The sequence below is a fragment of the Zootoca vivipara genome, chromosome 1 (assembly GCF_965207765.1).
Source record: "Zootoca vivipara chromosome 1, rZooViv2.hap1.1, whole genome shotgun sequence".
Lineage (NCBI taxonomy): Eukaryota > Metazoa > Chordata > Lepidosauria > Squamata > Lacertidae > Zootoca > Zootoca vivipara.
In genome coordinates, this window is record NC_142582.1 from 92981749 (window position 1) to 93000341 (window position 18593).

General features: G+C 45.3%; 1 protein-coding gene across 2 annotated transcripts; it reads left to right on the forward strand.

Annotated features, from left to right (window-relative positions):
• Positions 1-151: 151 nt before the first annotated feature.
• On the forward strand, positions 152-18315 carry LOC118075411 (amine sulfotransferase-like). Of its 2 annotated transcripts, none has more exons than XM_060273470.2 (7): positions 152-286; positions 2284-2432; positions 4146-4354; positions 5098-5224; positions 16688-16782; positions 17287-17467; positions 17841-18315. In XM_060273470.2, exons 2-7 carry the CDS (start codon positions 2291-2293, stop codon positions 17963-17965), a joined length of 879 nt encoding a protein of 292 aa, XP_060129453.1. In that variant the 5' UTR covers positions 152-286; positions 2284-2290; the 3' UTR covers positions 17966-18315. The 2 variants fall into 2 exon arrangements, with proteins under 2 accessions (XP_060129453.1, XP_088526845.1); XM_088670719.1 differs by having other exon boundaries at positions 160-290.
• Positions 18316-18593: the final 278 nt, after the last annotated feature.

The following is an 18593-nucleotide window of genomic DNA, read 5'->3' on the forward strand; positions in this document are numbered from 1 at the left end:
AGGCACATCACCAATAGACCGTTAAACGTCCGGGGGTGATGTGCAGGTCTGAGTGACCGCGACAGCCTCTATTTGCCCTTGTTTACCTTTCTTTTCTTGCATAACATGCCATTAATGGTTTATTAAGGAGGAGCCATTCGCTTAATCCAACTCTTCTCAGCTGACAGAATTCTATAAAGCAGTTTCCTGGAGAGCTCTGAACTTGAGCCTTGAAAAGCTGCAATACTCCAAGCTGTAGAAGTGACCTCTCTCTCTCTCCCACACTTTTTGTCTCTAAAAACGAAAGGTAGGTAAGTTTTGCTGTAAATAAAACTTTCCAGGTTAAAGCAGGACTACAAAATGACAAACAAGGAATTTACTCTTACTTGCATGAGTTCTGAGGGGCAACAAAGTATTTGCATGAAAACTCTTGTCACAATTCATATTCTTTTCTGGTGTCACACAGTGCAACATTTGTGCTCCCAGAGATTAATACTGTACTGTAGTTATTTTAAGGGGACTGAATGTGAACTCCCATCGTGCAAGTGGAACCCTGCTCATTCGGCATGGGATAAAACCCTTAATTTATATACAGTATTGGAAAATCAAATGGAGTATTTTTCTTGTTACTATTTTATACATATGTTTTCCACCAAACGATTATTGCATTTCTTAGCGATAAAATACAAGATGTATAAAGAAAATTAAAGTGATCTTCAGGTTTAATGGCACTTTATTTCTTTATCACTTTTAAGCAATGGATTTTATTTTTATTTAAATGTTTATAAAACACCCATTCATCTATAATATCACAAGGTGGTGTATCTCACTTTGGTGCATTATATTATATATTATGGCTTGAAATGCTCCAACAGGTATTAAAAAAACAAGTAACACACTGGAGACAACTTTGGTTTCCTCAGCACCCAATGGAGCCTTGAACTTTCTCCCATAACAATTGCCCACCTCCTCATGTCATCCACTGAGCCCATCCTTGCAAGTGCTTTCTGTGTCAGACACTACGTAGGAGGAGAGGATTTGGTGCGGGGGAGAGACAAAAAAGAAAGGGCTATTTTGGCAGTGGTTTCTCAGTACTGGAATGTCTGCCCCAATACAGCCCATTGTATGTGTAGTCTAAGGTTACCAGATTTTTTTCAATGAATCTGGGGACACTTTTCAACTTCAGTAGGAATGATAGGATTTTGTCAGGGGACTGATTGATAAATCCAGGGATTGCCCCCGGGAAACGTGGACGTCTGTTAACCTTAGTGTAGTCAACTCTCTGTATTATCATAGATGAAGCTGAGGCCAGCATCCCCTCCATGGAACGTGCTTGGCCACCACAATTCAGCAGCAGTTGCAGCCAGAGCTGGCAATGGAAGCCAAATGGGCAGTGAGCAACAGCTTTCTCTTTGCCACCCCATCTATCCTTCCCCTCTTCGACATCCATTCCTCCTCAAACATACAGAGAGCCATGTGTCCCATTCATCCAGAATCCACTCATTTTGCAAATGCACATGCATGCGCTGTCTGTCGAAGGGGGAGTAGAACAGAAATGAATTTCTCAAACAACCCCAGGAACAGTCAAGGGGCTAACACGGAATGAAAACTAGTTTGGCCCCGGCAGGCAAGAAAACATGTCATCCCAATTTCTTGAAGCTGATCAAGCACCGAGCAGGAATTGGCAAGAGTTCCCAACAAACTTGTGTCTTTCATTTCCCCTGGATCCATTTACAGGGGGCAGGTTTTTTTGCTTCCTTCCCACCTCCCCTAAGTACAGTAATGAGTGTCAGGATGGCAGCACTGACCAAACTATGATGCCAGGCAGCATAAAATGAGGCCAAGGGCTGCTATTTTGCATGCTGCACACATGCACCTGAGAAACAACTGTGTCAGGGTGAAAGAGAAAAGGCTTATAGTGCAGGGCAAAGCCAGCACAGTAGCAAGGTGGGTTGTCCCTGGAGAGGGGCTCTCTCAGGAATGAGGAAGAACTATAGGGCAGCGGGAGGACATGTCAGTCTAACAAAAAAATAGTGAAAGGGCTGGGGGAGTTGAAAGCAGCACTATTTTTAAAAACAGAAATAAACCGAGAGAAAGAATGCTTTTTTAGCCTCAATGATGAGCCAAGTCTCTGTTCTGTAAATGATGGACCTTTATGTCCCTCACCTGTGATGGAAGCGATGCATGGGATTCTGCTATGAGATCTACAAAAGGAGTAGGATGTCACAAAATGACACCTCTATTTCTTTGTGATTTCCTGTTGTTGCATAATAGAGGGAACTGTTCTCTTCTCTTTATTCTTAGGCAGGCAATGGAACCAGACGAGAAATACCTTTTCACATACAAAGGATTTTATTTCCAGCCTTATTTGACTTCAGCGGAGCACTTAGATACCCTGGAGGATTTTGAAATAAGAGACAGTGATGTATTATTAGTCACTTATCCAAAGTCAGGTAAGTGTCTATTTTCATAGGAAGAACCATGATTCTTATTCAACCATGATGGATACCCACATAAATCTACATTGCATCTGTATTGTCCTAAAGCAAGTCTAAAACCACATGCAAAATTGAGGTCAATATGGGTAGTATGGAACTTGCCTGGATACATAAAGGTGAACTGGTGCCATTATTGTTTTAAAGATGGAATAATATTTTTTTCCACCAGTGTTTGAGGTTTTGAAAACAACATACGGTAAATACATATCCACAACATTCAATTTTGGTTGCTAGGGGTTTATTGTATTCATCGACTTTCAGGATTTTGTATGTGGTTGTAAAATGGTGTTTGTAAAGTTCTGTTCTTAAAAACCTTTTATCTAGTGACTCTTTATTTCAGCATTTATCTGCCACAGCTTTGCCAATAACATGGAGCCATATCCAATGCAGTTGTGCCCCACATGGAATAACCTCCGCTCCCACCCCAGAACTTCCTTCACTCTTCTCTCCCCTTGTGTCCCCAGTGTTCCCCAAATCTACTTTGAGGGGTTGGCAGGGTGGAGAAGACCCAATAACAGGGAGGGAGAGAGGGGATGTTCTGCATTGTATAGGCATTTAGGGCTTGAGTGACATGAAGAAAGGCTTCTGCAACTTTATTTTGCCTTTTATGTTTGTCTCACTGGCCATTTGCCAACATTCCTGTCTGCCAATCATTTGTGTATCAATTATTCAAAATATTTAACAATATACTGCAGAAATGTCAACATTTTCCCCATTCTGCTAGATGGTAGTCTCGGAATTTCTTCCCAGGTGTCCAAATTTCAGCCAGTGTGGTGTAGTGGTTAAGAGCGATAGACTCGTAATCTGGTGAACTGGGTTCGTGTCTCCGCTCCTCCACATGCAGCTGCTGGGTGACCTTGGGCTAGTCACACTTCTCTGAAGTCTCTCAGCCCCACTCACCTCACAGACTGTTTGTTGTGGGGAGGAAGGGAAAGGAGAATGTTAGCCGCTTTGAGACTCCTTCGGGTAGTGATAAAGTGGGATATCAAATCCAAACTCCTCCTCCTCCTCTTCTTCTCACTGGCCATTTGTCAACATTCCTGTTTCTAGAGTACATTGATAAAAATTTATACTTTGAATCTGCTGAATCAAAGTACTTTGGAGACAGACAACTTTTTTTAATCCCTGGATTATCATAGCTGCCAAGTTATCCCTTTTTTTAAGGGATTTTCTTTTATGCTAAATAGGCTTCCTCGCGAGAAAAGGGAAAACTTGGCAGCTATGCCTGGATTTTGACTCTCATTTGTATAATGTGCTAGGAAGAATCTGGAATAGAGCTTTTGGTAGCTTTCTGAGCAATAAAGGAATTAATTTGCAAATATTGTTCTGTCTTCCCAAATCCTCAAATTCCATGAGGATGCGAACTCTAGATGAACTCATTACTCATCCACAATGGACAGGAAGCCTTGGTCAATCTACCTCATTCACTCATTGCTGCCCCTATTTCAGTGGTGGTCTGTGTGATACCAAAATATGGTACCCCCTACCTCTCACCTTCTATTTTACATCATAGCGGTGGCAACCCATGCAGCCAGGTCCCTAAATCTGCCTCTGCTTGCTGTGTTTCCCATGATTCCCTTCCTCTCCCTCATTTCTTATCTCTAACAGTGTTGCAATTCAGACAGTAAGCTCTGAATAGCTCTTAAATAGGCTTATTCTTTTTTATAGGCACAGTATGGACTGTAAATATTTTGAGCTTGATTTACCATGAAGGTCATCGAAATGGAATGGAGCACGTGAACTTAGTAGACAGGGTTGTGTCTCTGGAGTACAATATCCGCAATGTGGATTACGTCAGTTGTCCATCACCTCGCCTCCTTGCTTCCCATCTACCCTACTATTTAGTACCCAAGGGATTAAGGAACAAAAGAGCAAAAGTAGGTTATGCCACATTTATTATTTGATCAATTAAAACATCTGTAGCCACCTCATGAGAAGAGAAGAATCCTTGGAAAAGACCCCGATGTTGGGAAAGATTGAGGGCACTAGGAGAAGGGGACGACAGAGGACGAGATGGTTGGACAGTGTTCTCGAAGCTACGAACATGAGTTTGACCAAACTGCGGGAGGCAGTGCAGGACAGGAGTGCCTGGCGTGCTCTGGTCCATGGGGTCACGAAGAGTCGGACACGACTAAACGACTAAACAACAACAATTGTCTTATTTAAATTAACATCTCAGTTTCTGTTAATATTTCTCAGTTTCTGAGGGCAGTTCATTCAGCTGCAATTCCATTGTCCATATGAATGAATAATGCTTTGCGCACCCTGAATAATTCCCATGACTCCTACACAGCAAAGATTTTATGCTCCATCATAGTAAAAGTCTTGTTGGAGGGTGCCATCCAACACTCTTAATAAGAATAAGCTCATTCAACACCATAGGATTGCACTGTGTGTGTGACATGCATGTTGGAAAAGAGTGTGAGTCTACCAGGGCTATAAAGCAACTAGGAAGCACCAAGAATGTACAAGAATAGATATCTGAGATCCATCCATTTATTCTTTTATGCATACATACCCCATATTTCACAGCCACAGAAATAACTACAGGAACCAAACAAAATAGACAGTAGAAACAGTAAGATCAGCAATAGAATAGAATTTGTTGTTATTCCTGCAGGTTATTTATGTGGTCCGAAACCCAAAGGACGTCTTGGTTTCCTATTACCATTTCTCCAAAGCTGCAGTCACGTTAGAAGAAGTAGAAGATTTTGGAATTTTCATGGAGAGGTTTTTGGCTGGAAAGGGTAAGGATGATTTGCAACTCTAAAATGAATCACTTTTGTCCCTTCATCTTTATCCTCCTTTGACAACAGATTAAAGAAATTCTCTGTGTGGTAAGGAAAGGTTTCAGAGTGCCACATCTGATGCCATGTCCTAACATATTTTCCACATCCATCCTGACAGACCCTGTCTCCCTAGCTTCTCCTGGGGAGGAAAAAAACCTTAAACATGTAGCGGAATTCAGCAGAGTATAGACCAGAGGCAATATTTCATCCAGCAGAGCTTTTGCTGAAGGCAAATGAGCATAATGGTCATCAAATCCAATATATTCAGGATCAGCACAGTCCATTAAAAATCCAGTTGCAGCACTTACAAAACTTACAAACTTATAACATGGCTAAAACTTAACATTAAGCTTCCTATGTACGGACACTCCACACCTGAAGGAAGAGAGACAGAAAGAGAAAGTAAACCCCAGGCTCCATCTGGCCGATATTTATAGCCAGCATGTCATGGTCCAGTCGGCGGGCGGTTGAAGCCCTGACTGAGGACGTCAGGACCAGAGGCAAGATGGTGGTGTAGAAGCAGGAACAGGTGCAGGGTTTATGGGAATGTTAGGGATGTGGATTAGGATATATTATTAGATAGATCCTATCCAAGCTTGTGTTGGCAAGCTTCCAATATCAGCAGAGTGACATTCCCCTTTTGTGCGCAGCAAAGCATGTGCGTTAGATTCGCTAGAATCTCTATAACAATATTACACTTTATAGTTCAATATTACACTTCCTGGCAAAGGTCCCCTTTGTCCCTCTTAAAAGAAATACACAACACAGTGTTTATAAAATAAGATAGAGTTTACTTACAGTTCCATCCTGAGTTACAGCATAATCTCAGAAAGGCAGGCTTGCTTAGAAAAGTTACAAGTATATATATATCTAGAGACTACTTAGTAAAGTAAGACTCCATTTGGTCTCACTCTTGGCTGCAGGCCTAGAGTGAGAACCATGCTAACTAGAGATTCTCTGGAGATGTGTCCTCATCGAAGGAGGAAGTAGCTAAGAGAGCGAGTGATTGCAGGCTAGGGCTTTTGTCCCACCTAATCTCTTCAGCATATCTGAAGGACTCTCTCCTGCTGTGAGTGCCCACAGGCCCTGTCCCTGCCTCTTTCCACCTGGTCTAGGGCGGGGCCTGGAAGGCCTCATAAAGGACTGCTGCCGCTGCTCTGCTGCTGGTGCTGCCCAGGACTCTCTCCTGCTGTGAGTGCCCACAGGCCCTGTCCCTGCCTCCTTCCACCTGGTTTAGGGCGGGGCCTGGAAGGCCTCATAAAGGACTGCTGCCGCTGCTCTGCTGCTGGTGCTGCCCAGGACTCTCTCCTGCTGTGAGTGCCCACAGGCCCTGTCCCTGCCTCTTTCCACCTGGTCTAGGGCGGGGCCTGGAAGGCCTCATAAAGGACTGCTGCCACTGCTCTGCTGCTGGTGCTGCCCAGGACTCTCTCCTGCTGTGAGTGCCCACAGGCCCTGTCCCTACCTCTCTCCACCTGGTTTAGGGCGGGGCCTGGAAGGCCTCATAAAGGACTGCTGCCGCTGCTCTGCTGCTGGTGCTGCCCAGGACTCTCTCCTGCTGTGAGTGCCCACAGGCCCTGTCCCTGCCTCCTTCCACCTGGTCTAGGGCGGGGCCTGGAAGGCCTCATAAAGGACTGCTGCCGCTGCTCTGCTGCTGGTGCTGCCCAGGACTCTCTCCTGCTGTGAGTGCCCACAGGCCCTGTCCCTGCCTCCTTCCACCTGGTCTAGGGCGGGGCCTGGAAGGCCTCATAAAGGACTGCTGCCGCTGCTCTGCTGCTGGTGCTGCCCAGGACTCTCTCCTGCTGTGAGTGCCCACAGGCCCTGTCCCTGCCTCCTTCCACCTGGTTTAGGGCGGGGCCTGGAAGGCCTCATAAAGGACTGCTGCCGCCGCTCTGCTGCTGGTGCTGCCCAGGGGAACTTGAAACAGCACAGAGTCCTTTTTAAAATGCTTTTTAAAGAATTTTTAATGTTTTTATCTTCTTTGGGGTGGTAGGTGGGAGGGATTTTTAGTTGGGTGTGGGAATCTGTTAAATTTTAGTGTATTTGTAATTTTTATTGTTTTTGGTTTTATTGTTTTATTGTGTTTGGGGTGGTAGGTGGGAGGGATTTTTAGTTGGGGGTGGGAATCTGTTAAATTTTAGTGTATTTGTAATTTTTATTGTTTTTGGTTTTATTGTTTTATTGTCTTTTTTGTGTTCTTCTTTTGTTGAGTTCTTTGCTGTTTTTTACAGAGGTTTTATTTTGTTTTTAAGGGGAGGGGTCAGGGCTGCCCGGGAGGGGGTCCCAGCAAGCAAAATGGCTGGGGCAGATTCCACAGGGGTGTGTGCACTGGAACAACCGATCTCAGTGGTCACGGGTAGGAGGAGGAGTTACGCTAAGACCAGACCATGTCATTACCGAGGAGGCAGACTTAGTCGTTGTCTGAGGACTATCCCTGCCTCCAGGTCTGGTCCTGACCGGACGGATATTGGAATCAGCAAGGGATACCCACATGACCTGAAGGTGCTGCTGTGCAATGCCAGGTCGATGATGAATAAGACCACCGCCATTCACGACCTGATTGTGGATGGAGGATTTGACCTGGCATGTGTGACAGAGACCTGGTTGGAGGAAGCCGATGGGCCCGTTCTTGGCGCTGCTTGCCCACCAGGTTTCTCTTATGCACAGCAACCCAGGCCATCTGGGCGGGGAGGGGGGGTTGCAGTGATTTTTAGGAAGTCATTAGTTTGCACCAGGCGTCCTATTGGGAAGACCCAGTTCTCTGAGTGCATGTTCTGGAAGTTGGGCAATAGAGGCAGTACAGGATTCCTTTTGGTGTACCGACCTCCCCGCTGCACCAAGGATTCCCTGCCCGAGCTGCTTCAGGTCGTGTCGGATGTGCTCCTGGAGACACCTAGCTTGGTTGTCTTAGGGGATTTTAACATCCATGCCGATACGACCTTACAAGGAGCCGCTCGGGACTTCGTGGAAAGCATGGCCACCATGGGGCTGTCCCTGAATAAGTCTGGCCCAACTCATAGCCGCGGACATGCCTTGGACTTGGTGTTTACCTCTATGGATGTTGGTGATCTGACATTAAGTAAAAGCGAAACAAAAGAAGTGCCATGGTCAGATCACTTTCTGGTGCAACTGGACTTCTCCGCAACCCTTTCCCTCTGCAGGGAGGTGGGACCGATTCGGATGGTCCGCCCCCGCTACTTAATGGATCCAATTGGCTTCCAAAGAGTGGTAGGGGATGTTTTATCCCATGTCGATGGCCTTTCAGCTGATTCCCTGGTGGCCCGCTGGAATGCGGAGTTAACCAGCGCTATTGACTGTCTGGCTCCGAAGCGCCCTCTCAGATTGCATGGAGCCCGGACAGCCCCGTGGTTTTCCCCGGCGCTGAGGGCAATGAAACAGTCGTTGAGACGGCTAGAGCGCCGGTGGCGGAAAACTCATTTTGAATCAGACCGGACACGGGCTAGAGCTCAACTTCGAGCCTACCAAGTGGCAATGGCGACGGCGAAGAGGACCTTCTTCACCGTCTCCATCGCATCTGCAGAAAACAGCAGCAGGAGACTCTTCCAGGTGGTTCGCAATTTAGCGGAACCACCTGCTCCATCCGGGCCCAGTACGGGCCACATGATCTCCTGCAATGATTTTGCAAAGTTTTTTGCAGATAAAGTCGCTCAGATTCGGGAAGAGGTAGACTCCACCGTGGGAGCAGGGCCGGGGCGGGGGAGTGCTAGAGTCCTGTCTAGTCAAGTTTTGTGGGATCAATTTCAATCTGTTACCTCCGAGGATGTGGACAGGCTGCTTAGACGAATGAAACCAACCACCTGTCTCCTTGATCCTTGCCCATCCTGGCTTATAAAAGCTAGCCAGGAAGGGCTGGGCGATGGGCTTCGCGGGTTGGTAAATGCTTCTCTCCATGAGGGAGCCTTCCCAGACCCGCTGAAAGAGGCGGTTATTAAACCGCTTCTTAAAAAACCATCTTTAGATCCGGCCAATATGGCCAACTATCGCCCAGTCTCAAATCTTCCATTCTTGGGCAAGGTGATTGAGCGAGTGGTTGCGGAACAACTCCAGGCACGCCTGGAAGAAGCGGACCATTTGGATCCCTTCCAGTCAGGATTCAGGCCTCATCATGGGACTGAAACTGCCTTGGTCGCACTGGTCGATGATCTCCGGCGGGCTAGGGACAAAGGTAAGAGCTGTTTCCTTGTTCTGCTGGATCTCTCAGCGGCTTTTGACACCATCGACCATAACATCCTTCTGGACCGTCTAGAGGGCTTGGGAGCTGGGGGCACTGTCATGCAGTGGTTCCGCTCCTTCCTCCTGGGCCGTGTTCAGAAAGTGGTGGTGGGGGATGAGTGTTCAGACCCCTGGGCGCTCACTTGTGGGGTGCCTCAGGGTTCTGTCCTCTCCCCCATGCTTTTTAACATCTATATGCAGCCACTGGGAGAGATCATCAGGGGGTTTGGGCTGGGTGTCCATCAGTATGCTGATGATACCCAGCTCTACCTCTCTTTTAAATCAGAACCAGTGAAGGCGGTGAAGGTCCTGTGTGAGTGCTTGGAGGCGGTTGGAGGATGGATGGCGGCTAACAGATTGAGATTGAATCCTGACAAGACAGAAGTACTGTTTGTGGGGGACAGGAGGCGAGCGGGTGTGGAGGACTCCCTGGTCCTGAATGGGGTAACTGTGCCCCTGAAAGACCAGGTGCGCAGCCTGGGAGTCATTTTAGACTCACAGCTGTCCATGGAGGCACAGGTCAACTCCGTGTCCAGGGCAGCTGTTTATCAGCTCCATCTGGTACGCAGGCTGAGTCCCTACCTGCCCACTGACTGTCTCTCCAGAGTGGTGCATGCTCTAGTTATCTCTCGCTTGGACTACTGCAATGCGCTCTACGTGGGGCTACCTTTGAAGGTGACCCAGAAACTACAACTAATCCAGAATGCGGCAGCTAGACTGGTGACTGGGAGCGGCCGCCGAGATCACATAACACCGGTCCTAAAAGACCTACATTGGCTCCCAGTACGTTTCCGAGCACAATTCAAAGTGTTGGTGTTGACCTTTAAAGCCCTAAACGGCCTCGGTCCGGTATACCTGAAGGAGCGTCTCCACCCCCATCGTTCTGCCCGGACACTGAGGTCCAGCTCCGAGGGCCTTCTGGCGGTTCCCTCATTACGAGAAGCCAAGTTACAGGGAACCAGGCAGAGGGCCTTCTCGGTAGTGGCACCCACCCTGTGGAATGCCCTCCCACTAGAGGTCAAAGAGAACAATTACCAGACCTTTAGAAGGCATCTCAAGGCAGCCCTGTTTAGGGAAGCTTTTAATGTTTGATGGATTTCTGTATTTTAGAATTTCTGTGTTTTTTTTTGGAAGCCGCCCAGAGTGGCTGGGGGAACCCGGCCAGATGGGCGGGGTATAAATAATAAATTATTATTATTATTATTATTATCTGGAGGAACAGGAACTGACCTGTAGTCAGGTGTCCCTCCAGGTGAGTTCCTGTTAGTGGACACTCTAGGAACTGTTGTGACTTGTCTGCCCCAGTGTTCCATCCCACAAACCCCTTCTCAGGCAATTCACAACATTCATTACATACAAAACAAAACATAAGCAACTTTATTCAACCACCCAAGAGTCCCAGCTTGACACGCAGGTTCTGGAAACTCTGTCTTGGCAGGGGTTTTGTTAGGATGTCTGCTGTCATCTCTGAAGTGCAGCAGTATGACAGTTCGACAAGTCCATCTTGTATCATCTGGCGAACGTAGTGGTACCTGACCCCAATGTGCTTTGAGCGTGCTAGGAACTTCTCATTCTGTGCCAGCTTTAGACAGCTTTGGTTGTCCTCCAGCAGGCTTATAGGTTCCTTTCTCTCCACACCAAAGTCTGTTAGGAGTTGGTCCAGCCAGGAAATCTCTCTGCACGCTTCTGTAGCCGCAACATATTCCGATTCTGTAGACGATAAAGCTATACATTTCTGTTTATAACTGCCCCATGTGATAGCTCCGCCCCCATACATAAAGACATGCCCGCTTGTGGATTTATAATCAGAATTATCACCCGCCCAGTCAGCATCAGTGTACCCAATGAGCTTAGGGTCACTGACAGCTGGTAACTTTAATTTACAATCCATTGTACCCTTAAGATATCGAACCACCCTCTTCACACCAACCCAATCATGCTCAGTGGGACTACTCACTTTCCTGCTGAGAATCCCTACTGCATTGGCTAAATCAGGTCTGCACGTGGTAACTAAATACAAAAGTTTACCAATCGCTGAACGATACTCTGTGTTGTTTGGCAGCAGCTTCGAATCCTCTTGGTTCTTTAAGAAGTCTGTAGCCATCGGGGTGTCGACGGGTTTTGCATCCTGCAATTGCATACTCTCCAACAGTTCAATTATCTTTTGCTTCTGATTGAGTAGAAATGAACCATCCTGTTCTCTTTCCACTTGAATCCCGAGGTAATACTCAACTGGTCCTAATTCCTTCACTTGCACTTCCTTGTTGAGGTGCTGGACTACATTTTTATAATCCCTGTCATTTGACGTTGCGATTAAAAGGTCGTCAACGAAGGCAAGAATATAAGAAAATTGTCCATTACTCTGCTTAGTGTACAAACACTTGTCAGCTTCACCTTGCTTGTACCCAAGTTTCACCAGCATTCCATGCAATTTCAAGTTCCAGGCTCTGGCTGCTTGTTTTAAACCATACAGTCCCTTTTGAAGCTTGCAAACCAAATGTGCCTCATTTGGCTTTATAAAACCTTTAGGCTGCTTCATGTAAATTTCTTCAGAAATTTCCCCATGCAAAAACGCAGTAGCTATATCGATGTGTTTCACCTCCATCCCTTTAGATGCTGCGATGCTTAAAAGTAATCTTACGCTACTGTATCTTACTGTCGGTGCAAAGACTTGGTCATAGTCGTGGCCATATTGCTGTGAAAAACCTTGTGCCACTAGTCTTGCTTTGTAACGTTGCACCTCCCCTTCTGAACCCCTTTTAACCTTGAACACCCATTTGCTCCCAATTGCTTTCTTACCAGCAGGTAATTCTGTGAGTGTCCAGGTCTTGTTCTTGTGCAGTGCGTCAATCTCCTCCTGCGCGGCTTTCCTCCAGAGACTGGCTTCGGTGGCTGGCATCTGCTCTACCTCTTCCCAAGTGGAAGGTTCTGGTGGAGACGCCGACCCTGCAAAGTAGGACAGTCGTAGTGGCGGAACGCCCTTGTTGGTTCTGGATGAGCATCTGACCTCTGGTTGTGCAACCGCATCAGCATCCTCATCCTCCTCCAACGCTGGCATGTCCACGTACAGCTCCTCCTCTTCGTCTCTGGTGCCGCCAGGGGTCTGGACCTCTGCGTCTTCTGGGGTGTCGCCTGTAGGGGGTGTTGTGACACTAGAAGGTATATTAGTTCCTTGTGCTAAAGGAAAACTTATAAACTCTTCATCTGGTGACTCTCTAGAACAGTCAATAACAGTGTTCTTTGTATCAAACTTTCCTAGTTCATCAAAATGAACCACATGGTATGGGTCTGCTCTGCCACTCTTTGGATCTAGAACTCTATATCCCTTTCCTCCAGGAGCATATCCAACCAGGATACCTGCTTTTGCTCTGGAGTCAAGCTTGTGTCTGCGCTCTTTGGGCACGTGGTAATAACAGACACTTCCAAACACACGTATGTGCTGCAGACTTGGGACTCTCCCGTGCCAAAGTTCAAATGGTGTGCGTTCTGCACCCTTTGTAGGCAATCTGTTTTGCAGATAAATCGCCGTATTCGCCGCTTCAGCCCATAGCTTCTGCGACAAGTTGGCCTCTTTTAACATGCACCTTGTCATCTCCATAATAGACCTAAACTTTCTCTCAGCAATGGAGTTCTGTTGAGGCGTGTAAGCAACTGTAGTTACATGTGCTATGCCTTCTTGTGCCATGATGGCCTTCATCTGCCGTGAGCAAAACTCTCCACCATTATCCGAAATTAAGGTGGAAGGAGCTCTCTGGAATTTGTTCTTCACCATGTTTAAGTACAGTTTGAACAATTCCGGTGTCTGACTCTTTTCTTCTAGAAAATATCCAACACAATATCTTGAGAAGTCATCTATAAATATCAGAATGTACTTATTGTTTCCTAGGGAAGGTACATTCAGCGGACCACATAGGTCAGTATGAACAGTGTCCATGACTTTTGTGCTTCTCTTCTCTGTACAACGTGGGAAGGAAGGCTTGACTGCCTTTTCAGTTATGCAAGTTGTACAGTTTGGCATTGGTGTACTGCAATTCTTTACCTGTAGACCTTTTACCAGATTTTCCTTCTGCATTTTCAGGATAACGTTTGTGTCCCTGTGTCCAAGCCTTTTGTGCCAGAGTTCCAGATCTGGTTGATCCTTTTCGCTGGGTTGTGCAACCCTTGCAGAGTCATTCTCTGAAATATCAATCTCATACACATCATTGATTAGTTTGGCTTGAATAAACACTTCACCATCTTTTATCACATTGCATTGTCCATTTTTAAATATAATTTCACAACCTTTCTTGTCCAAGCTAGACACACTTATTAGATTACAGTTCAGCTTTGGTGCATACTTAACATTACTCACTGTAGTATCAAAAGACTCATTGTTCACTTTGAAATTCAAGTTCAAAGATCCTGCACCTATTGACTTTATAACATTTCCATCAGCAATTTCAATCTCAGACTGTTTATTATTGTCTATTTCATTGAAATATTCCCTTTTATAACAGAAGTGGCTGCTTGCTGCACTGTCCAGAAGCCACTTATTGCGCTTTCTTTCACAGCTCTGGAAAGCTACATTTCTTTCTTGCAATATCATTGCATGCCCATGACCCCCCTTCCTTTCGCCTTTGGGTGGAAAGGGGCGGGATTCATTCTTTGTAGATGCTCCATACTTGCGCTCAATATCCTTTAAGATTTGCGCTGCATCATCTCTGCTATTAATTGACGTTAGATGCTTATTGCGAAGTCCACTCAAAATTATGTGTCTGGCCTCGCTGTTCATGCGTTTCCAATTTGCTATCTTGGCTAAATCCTCTGCTGTTGTGCCAGTAGGCATAGGTTTTTCAATGGCATCCAAAACATTCCTTGCATCTAAAAATGCTATCAGGCGTTGTTTCCAAAATACATAATTGTCATCATCTAGAGCCATGAATCCTGGCTTAACTCCACTATCAAAATCTGCAAAAGCCATCTTGGAATCTCAAAATTCTAAAAATTTCTCAAAATTCAAAAATTTGCCAAAAATTCCAAAATAAAAATCTCTAAAAAATATCTCAAAATGCAAAATAATCTTCACTGCCTCTGAGTTCTCAGTGCTGTAAACTCTGAGGGAGGGGAGGGGTAGCTAATCCCCTAGGCACACTGGATAACAATAGACCATGTGCTTACCAGGAAGTTCTAACTGAAAAAATCCTACTCAGTTCAAAATCACAATCCAAAGCAATCCTTCAAAAATACACAAAAATACGCAGTCCTGGGCCGTAATAACCCTTTATGGGAATGTTAGGGATGTGGATTAGGATATATTATTAGATAGATCCTATCCAAGCTTGTGTTAGCAAGCTTCCAATATCAGCAGAGTGACATTCCCCTTTTGTGCGCAGCAAAGCATGTGCGTTAGATTCGCTAGAATCTCTATAACAATATTACACTTTATAGTTCAATATTACACTTCCTGGCAAAGGTCCCCTTTGTCCCTCTTAAAAGAAATACACAACACAGTGTTTATAAAATAAGATAGAGTTTACTTACAGTTCCATCCTGAGTTACAGCATAATCTCAGAAAGGCAGGCTTGCTTAGAAAAGTTACAAGTATATATATATCTAGAGACTACTTAGTAAAGTAAGACTCCATTTGGTCTCACTCTTGGCTGCAGGCCTAGAGTGAGAACCATGCTAACTAGAGATTCTCTGGAGATGTGTCCTCATCTAAGGAGGAAGTAGCTAAGAGAGCGAGTGATTGCAGGCTAGGGCTTTTGTCCCACCTAATCTCTTCAGCATATCTGGAGGAACAGGAACTGACCTGTAGTCAGGTGTCCCTCCAGGTGAGTTCCTGTTAGTGGACACTCTAGGAACTGTTGTGACTTGTCTGCCCCAGTGTTCCATCCCACAGGGTTGAGGGTCCAGCAGCAGGCAGTCGCAGGGTCAAGGAACAAGGCAGAGGCGAAGGTCTGGGAGTCAAGGAGCAAGGCGTCGGCAAGGCAAAGGTCCAAGGGTCAAGGATCAAGGCGTCGGCAAGGCAGAGGTCCAAGGGTCGAGGATCAAGGCGTCGGCAAAGCAAGAGTCCAAGGGTTGAGGATCAAGGCGTCGGCAAGGCAAGGGTCCAAGGAGCAAGAGGCCAGAGGCAACCAGGCAGGGATAGCGTTGCTGTGGCAAAGAGCTGAAGGGAAATGCTGAGCTTTTATCCCTCCTAGCTCCTACCACCAGGTGCAGTGAGGTATCAAGTGGCCTCACCTGAGTGACCACTCCTTGCCTCTCCAGCACAAGCTGAGGTCTTCACCTTTGTGGCCACTCCTTGCTTCTCCAGCACAAGCTAAGGCAGGCCCCAGTCCTGCAAAGCGCTACAGGCCCCAGAGCCTGACTCCTGCCCATAATCCTGACACAGCATGACCTTGCAGAATAGAGATAAGGGAACCAGTTCAAACCAGCCTGTACTCTGAAAACAATCATAAGGCTTCTGCCTGCTTTAGGAAGTTTCCAGAAGCTTCCAGAATCCTCTTATATTAATCAGAACAGGAAAGAATAGAAAAGACCTCAGAACATCAGATCAATACTTTCTGCACTAAGAAATGCAAAGCGCACATCCATCTCAAAGTGTCTCCCAACTGAGACTCCAACTACTCTGTACACCATTTTATGCTACTGCTGACTGGTGTCCATTGAGGCAGAAGGTAGGGAATAGGTCTGGCCAACTCCCAAAGCAAATCAGACTGATTTGTATATTGCCTTCAATGTGCTGAATCACCTACAAATCATTACAGGGTGGCACACCTAATCCTTAATCAAGTGTAGAGATTTGTGTTGAATTGTAACTCAGAAACCCAGACAGGGTCTCCCAAATGTTGCAAGTATTAACTGCCACACCATTTATGGAAAATGCCAGAGTGGGAAGGTAGGGAGCTGGAGGAAGGCTATCACTGATCTCAGCCCACGCCCCACTCTCCCATCACATTGCTTGGAAGCACTGCGGGCAGCCTTAAAAGGCAGAACTCTTCTGCAAATTCTTTCTCCGAGAAAGTGTTTGGTAAGGATGGGTGGTATTAGTTCAGCTTCTGTTTAATGGTTTGTAACCACTGCTGGTTCTTAAATTGATTCCTTTAATTTTTCAAAATGGAGTTTATATGTTTCTACTGCTCCTTTCATAATGTTTTCAAAAAATAATCAGATGTACATTTAATGCCAAATCAACTTCTCTCCAATCAGTACTTGCAAGTTTATGGCTGGACCATGTGGAAGGCTGGTTCTCTCACAGGGATGACTTCAATATTCTGCTTCTTACCTATGAAGAAATGAAGAAGGTAAGTTATCAAAATGCTATCCAATCCAGTCCAATATTAACAACCATCAAAACTCACCTCAAAAGAACTAGTGGCCCATGGACTCAAGAGCAGCTTTTCAGACCCCAGACTGTGAATAATGCACTTTAACCATTTCCCCTGAGGGATTATGGGGCTATAAATAAAATGTCATGGTTCCAAGCAAGAAATGTCATTTCTCAGGCCCTCTGATGCTGAGGAGAGATGTCACAGAACCTACCTTGTTTCTGCAACTGGGGCATTTATTTATTTACTTGTGGACTCAGTTGAAAGAGCTGCCCCAGAATATAATGCTGGCCTCATGGAATAAAAGCAACCTGAAAATATAATATAATGCAATGGCAATTGTTACGAACTAGGCAAATAAAGATGCAGGCTGCTTGTTTTCCCTGCTTGTTATCCTGCCTATTCCGTGAGTTTTAGTCACTAGGCTGTTGTGCCTCTCAATTGTGGATGGCCTGACATCAAAACTATTTCCTATTTCAGGATCTAAGAAGCTGTGTATTGAAATTATGCAACTTCCTGGGAAAGAGACTGACAGAAAAGGAGGTGGATGCTGTTGTGGAACAGGCTACATTTAATAAAATGAAAGCAGATCCCAGGGCAAACTTTGAGTTCATGCCACCGGATATCATGGACCACAGCAAAGGACATTTTCTTCGCAAAGGTAAGTTAATGGTAGAAAAAACTGACTTGGTGTTGCTTGCAGAATCTCCAGCAGATTCACCTGATAATTACACTGAAATGTGATAGATACCAAGTAATGGTGATTTCATTTTTCCAGTCTTCATGAAACTCTTAGTTTCTGTTATTTCTTAACTTTAGAGTTCTTCTATTATGACTTTCCCTGTTGTTGTTTTTCCTTGTTCTAATTATGTACTGTATATTTGAGAGTGGCATAGTTGTCTTTCCAATCTGGAATGTAGAAACTTTTTCACACGGAGGCCCATATTCCAAACTAGAGATGGAATATATCTGGAGTTATGGATATTTATTTGACCACCACAATGCACTTTCTTTCTGTCTGCCTCCTGGCCCAGGCACTATTGGAGACTGGAAGAACACGATGACAGTCGCACAAAATGAAAGGTTTGACAGTGTTTTTAAGGAGAGAATGGAAAAGTTGCCCATCAAGTTCTGCTGGGACATCAACGATGAATTATGAGTCTGCCTTCAGCTTGGAAGGAGGAAATAAAGTGGACTGTATGCATTTAATCCAGACCTATTTGTAAGATTCAGCAAAAAAAACAACTCTCATGTGCCTTAATGGCATCCTAATGTTTGAATATGTGCAATAATATTTTTTTAAACACCACAATACAATTACATTTGTACTGTCCACTTCTTCTGTTTCTACATTCCAGCATGCCCTAATTTCTGACTCCATGTGCAAAAGTTAAGGAATCCCAAACAAACTATTGGGATTTGTAATTGTATTTTAATTTGGCACTGTTATAACTGAAGCTACCATTGGATTATTGTGATTGAAAATTAATAAAAAATTATTGTCAAAAACCCCCAAACTGACTAACTACTGGTGACCCAGATGGCAATGTAAATCATCTGACTCATTCACTTCATCTCTTTATTGTGGGTGGAATTCAACACTCTTCCAATTGTTCCATCATGGCAAAGATTTCAATCTGCCAGATGGCACAATCCCCCCTCACCTTCCTTACCCTCTGCACCATTTTGGGGTTCTCCTGACCCCAAAAGAGTCAATTTTGGGGGTGGGGAATATGCAGAGAGGAAAAGTGGGAAAACTGGACAGTGTATGCTTGATGCCCATAGCA

Coding starts and splice junctions, on each gene's coding strand:
- LOC118075411 (XM_060273470.2), top strand. CDS start 2,291: ATGGAACCAGACGAGAAATACCTTTTCACATACAAAGGATTTTATTTC. Junction 4,355..5,097: donor TAAGGAACAAAAGAGCAAAA/GTAGGTTATGCC, acceptor TTATTCCTGCAG/GTTATTTATGTGGTCCGAAA. Junction 16,783..17,286: donor CCTATGAAGAAATGAAGAAG/GTAAGTTATCAA, acceptor TTCCTATTTCAG/GATCTAAGAAGCTGTGTATT.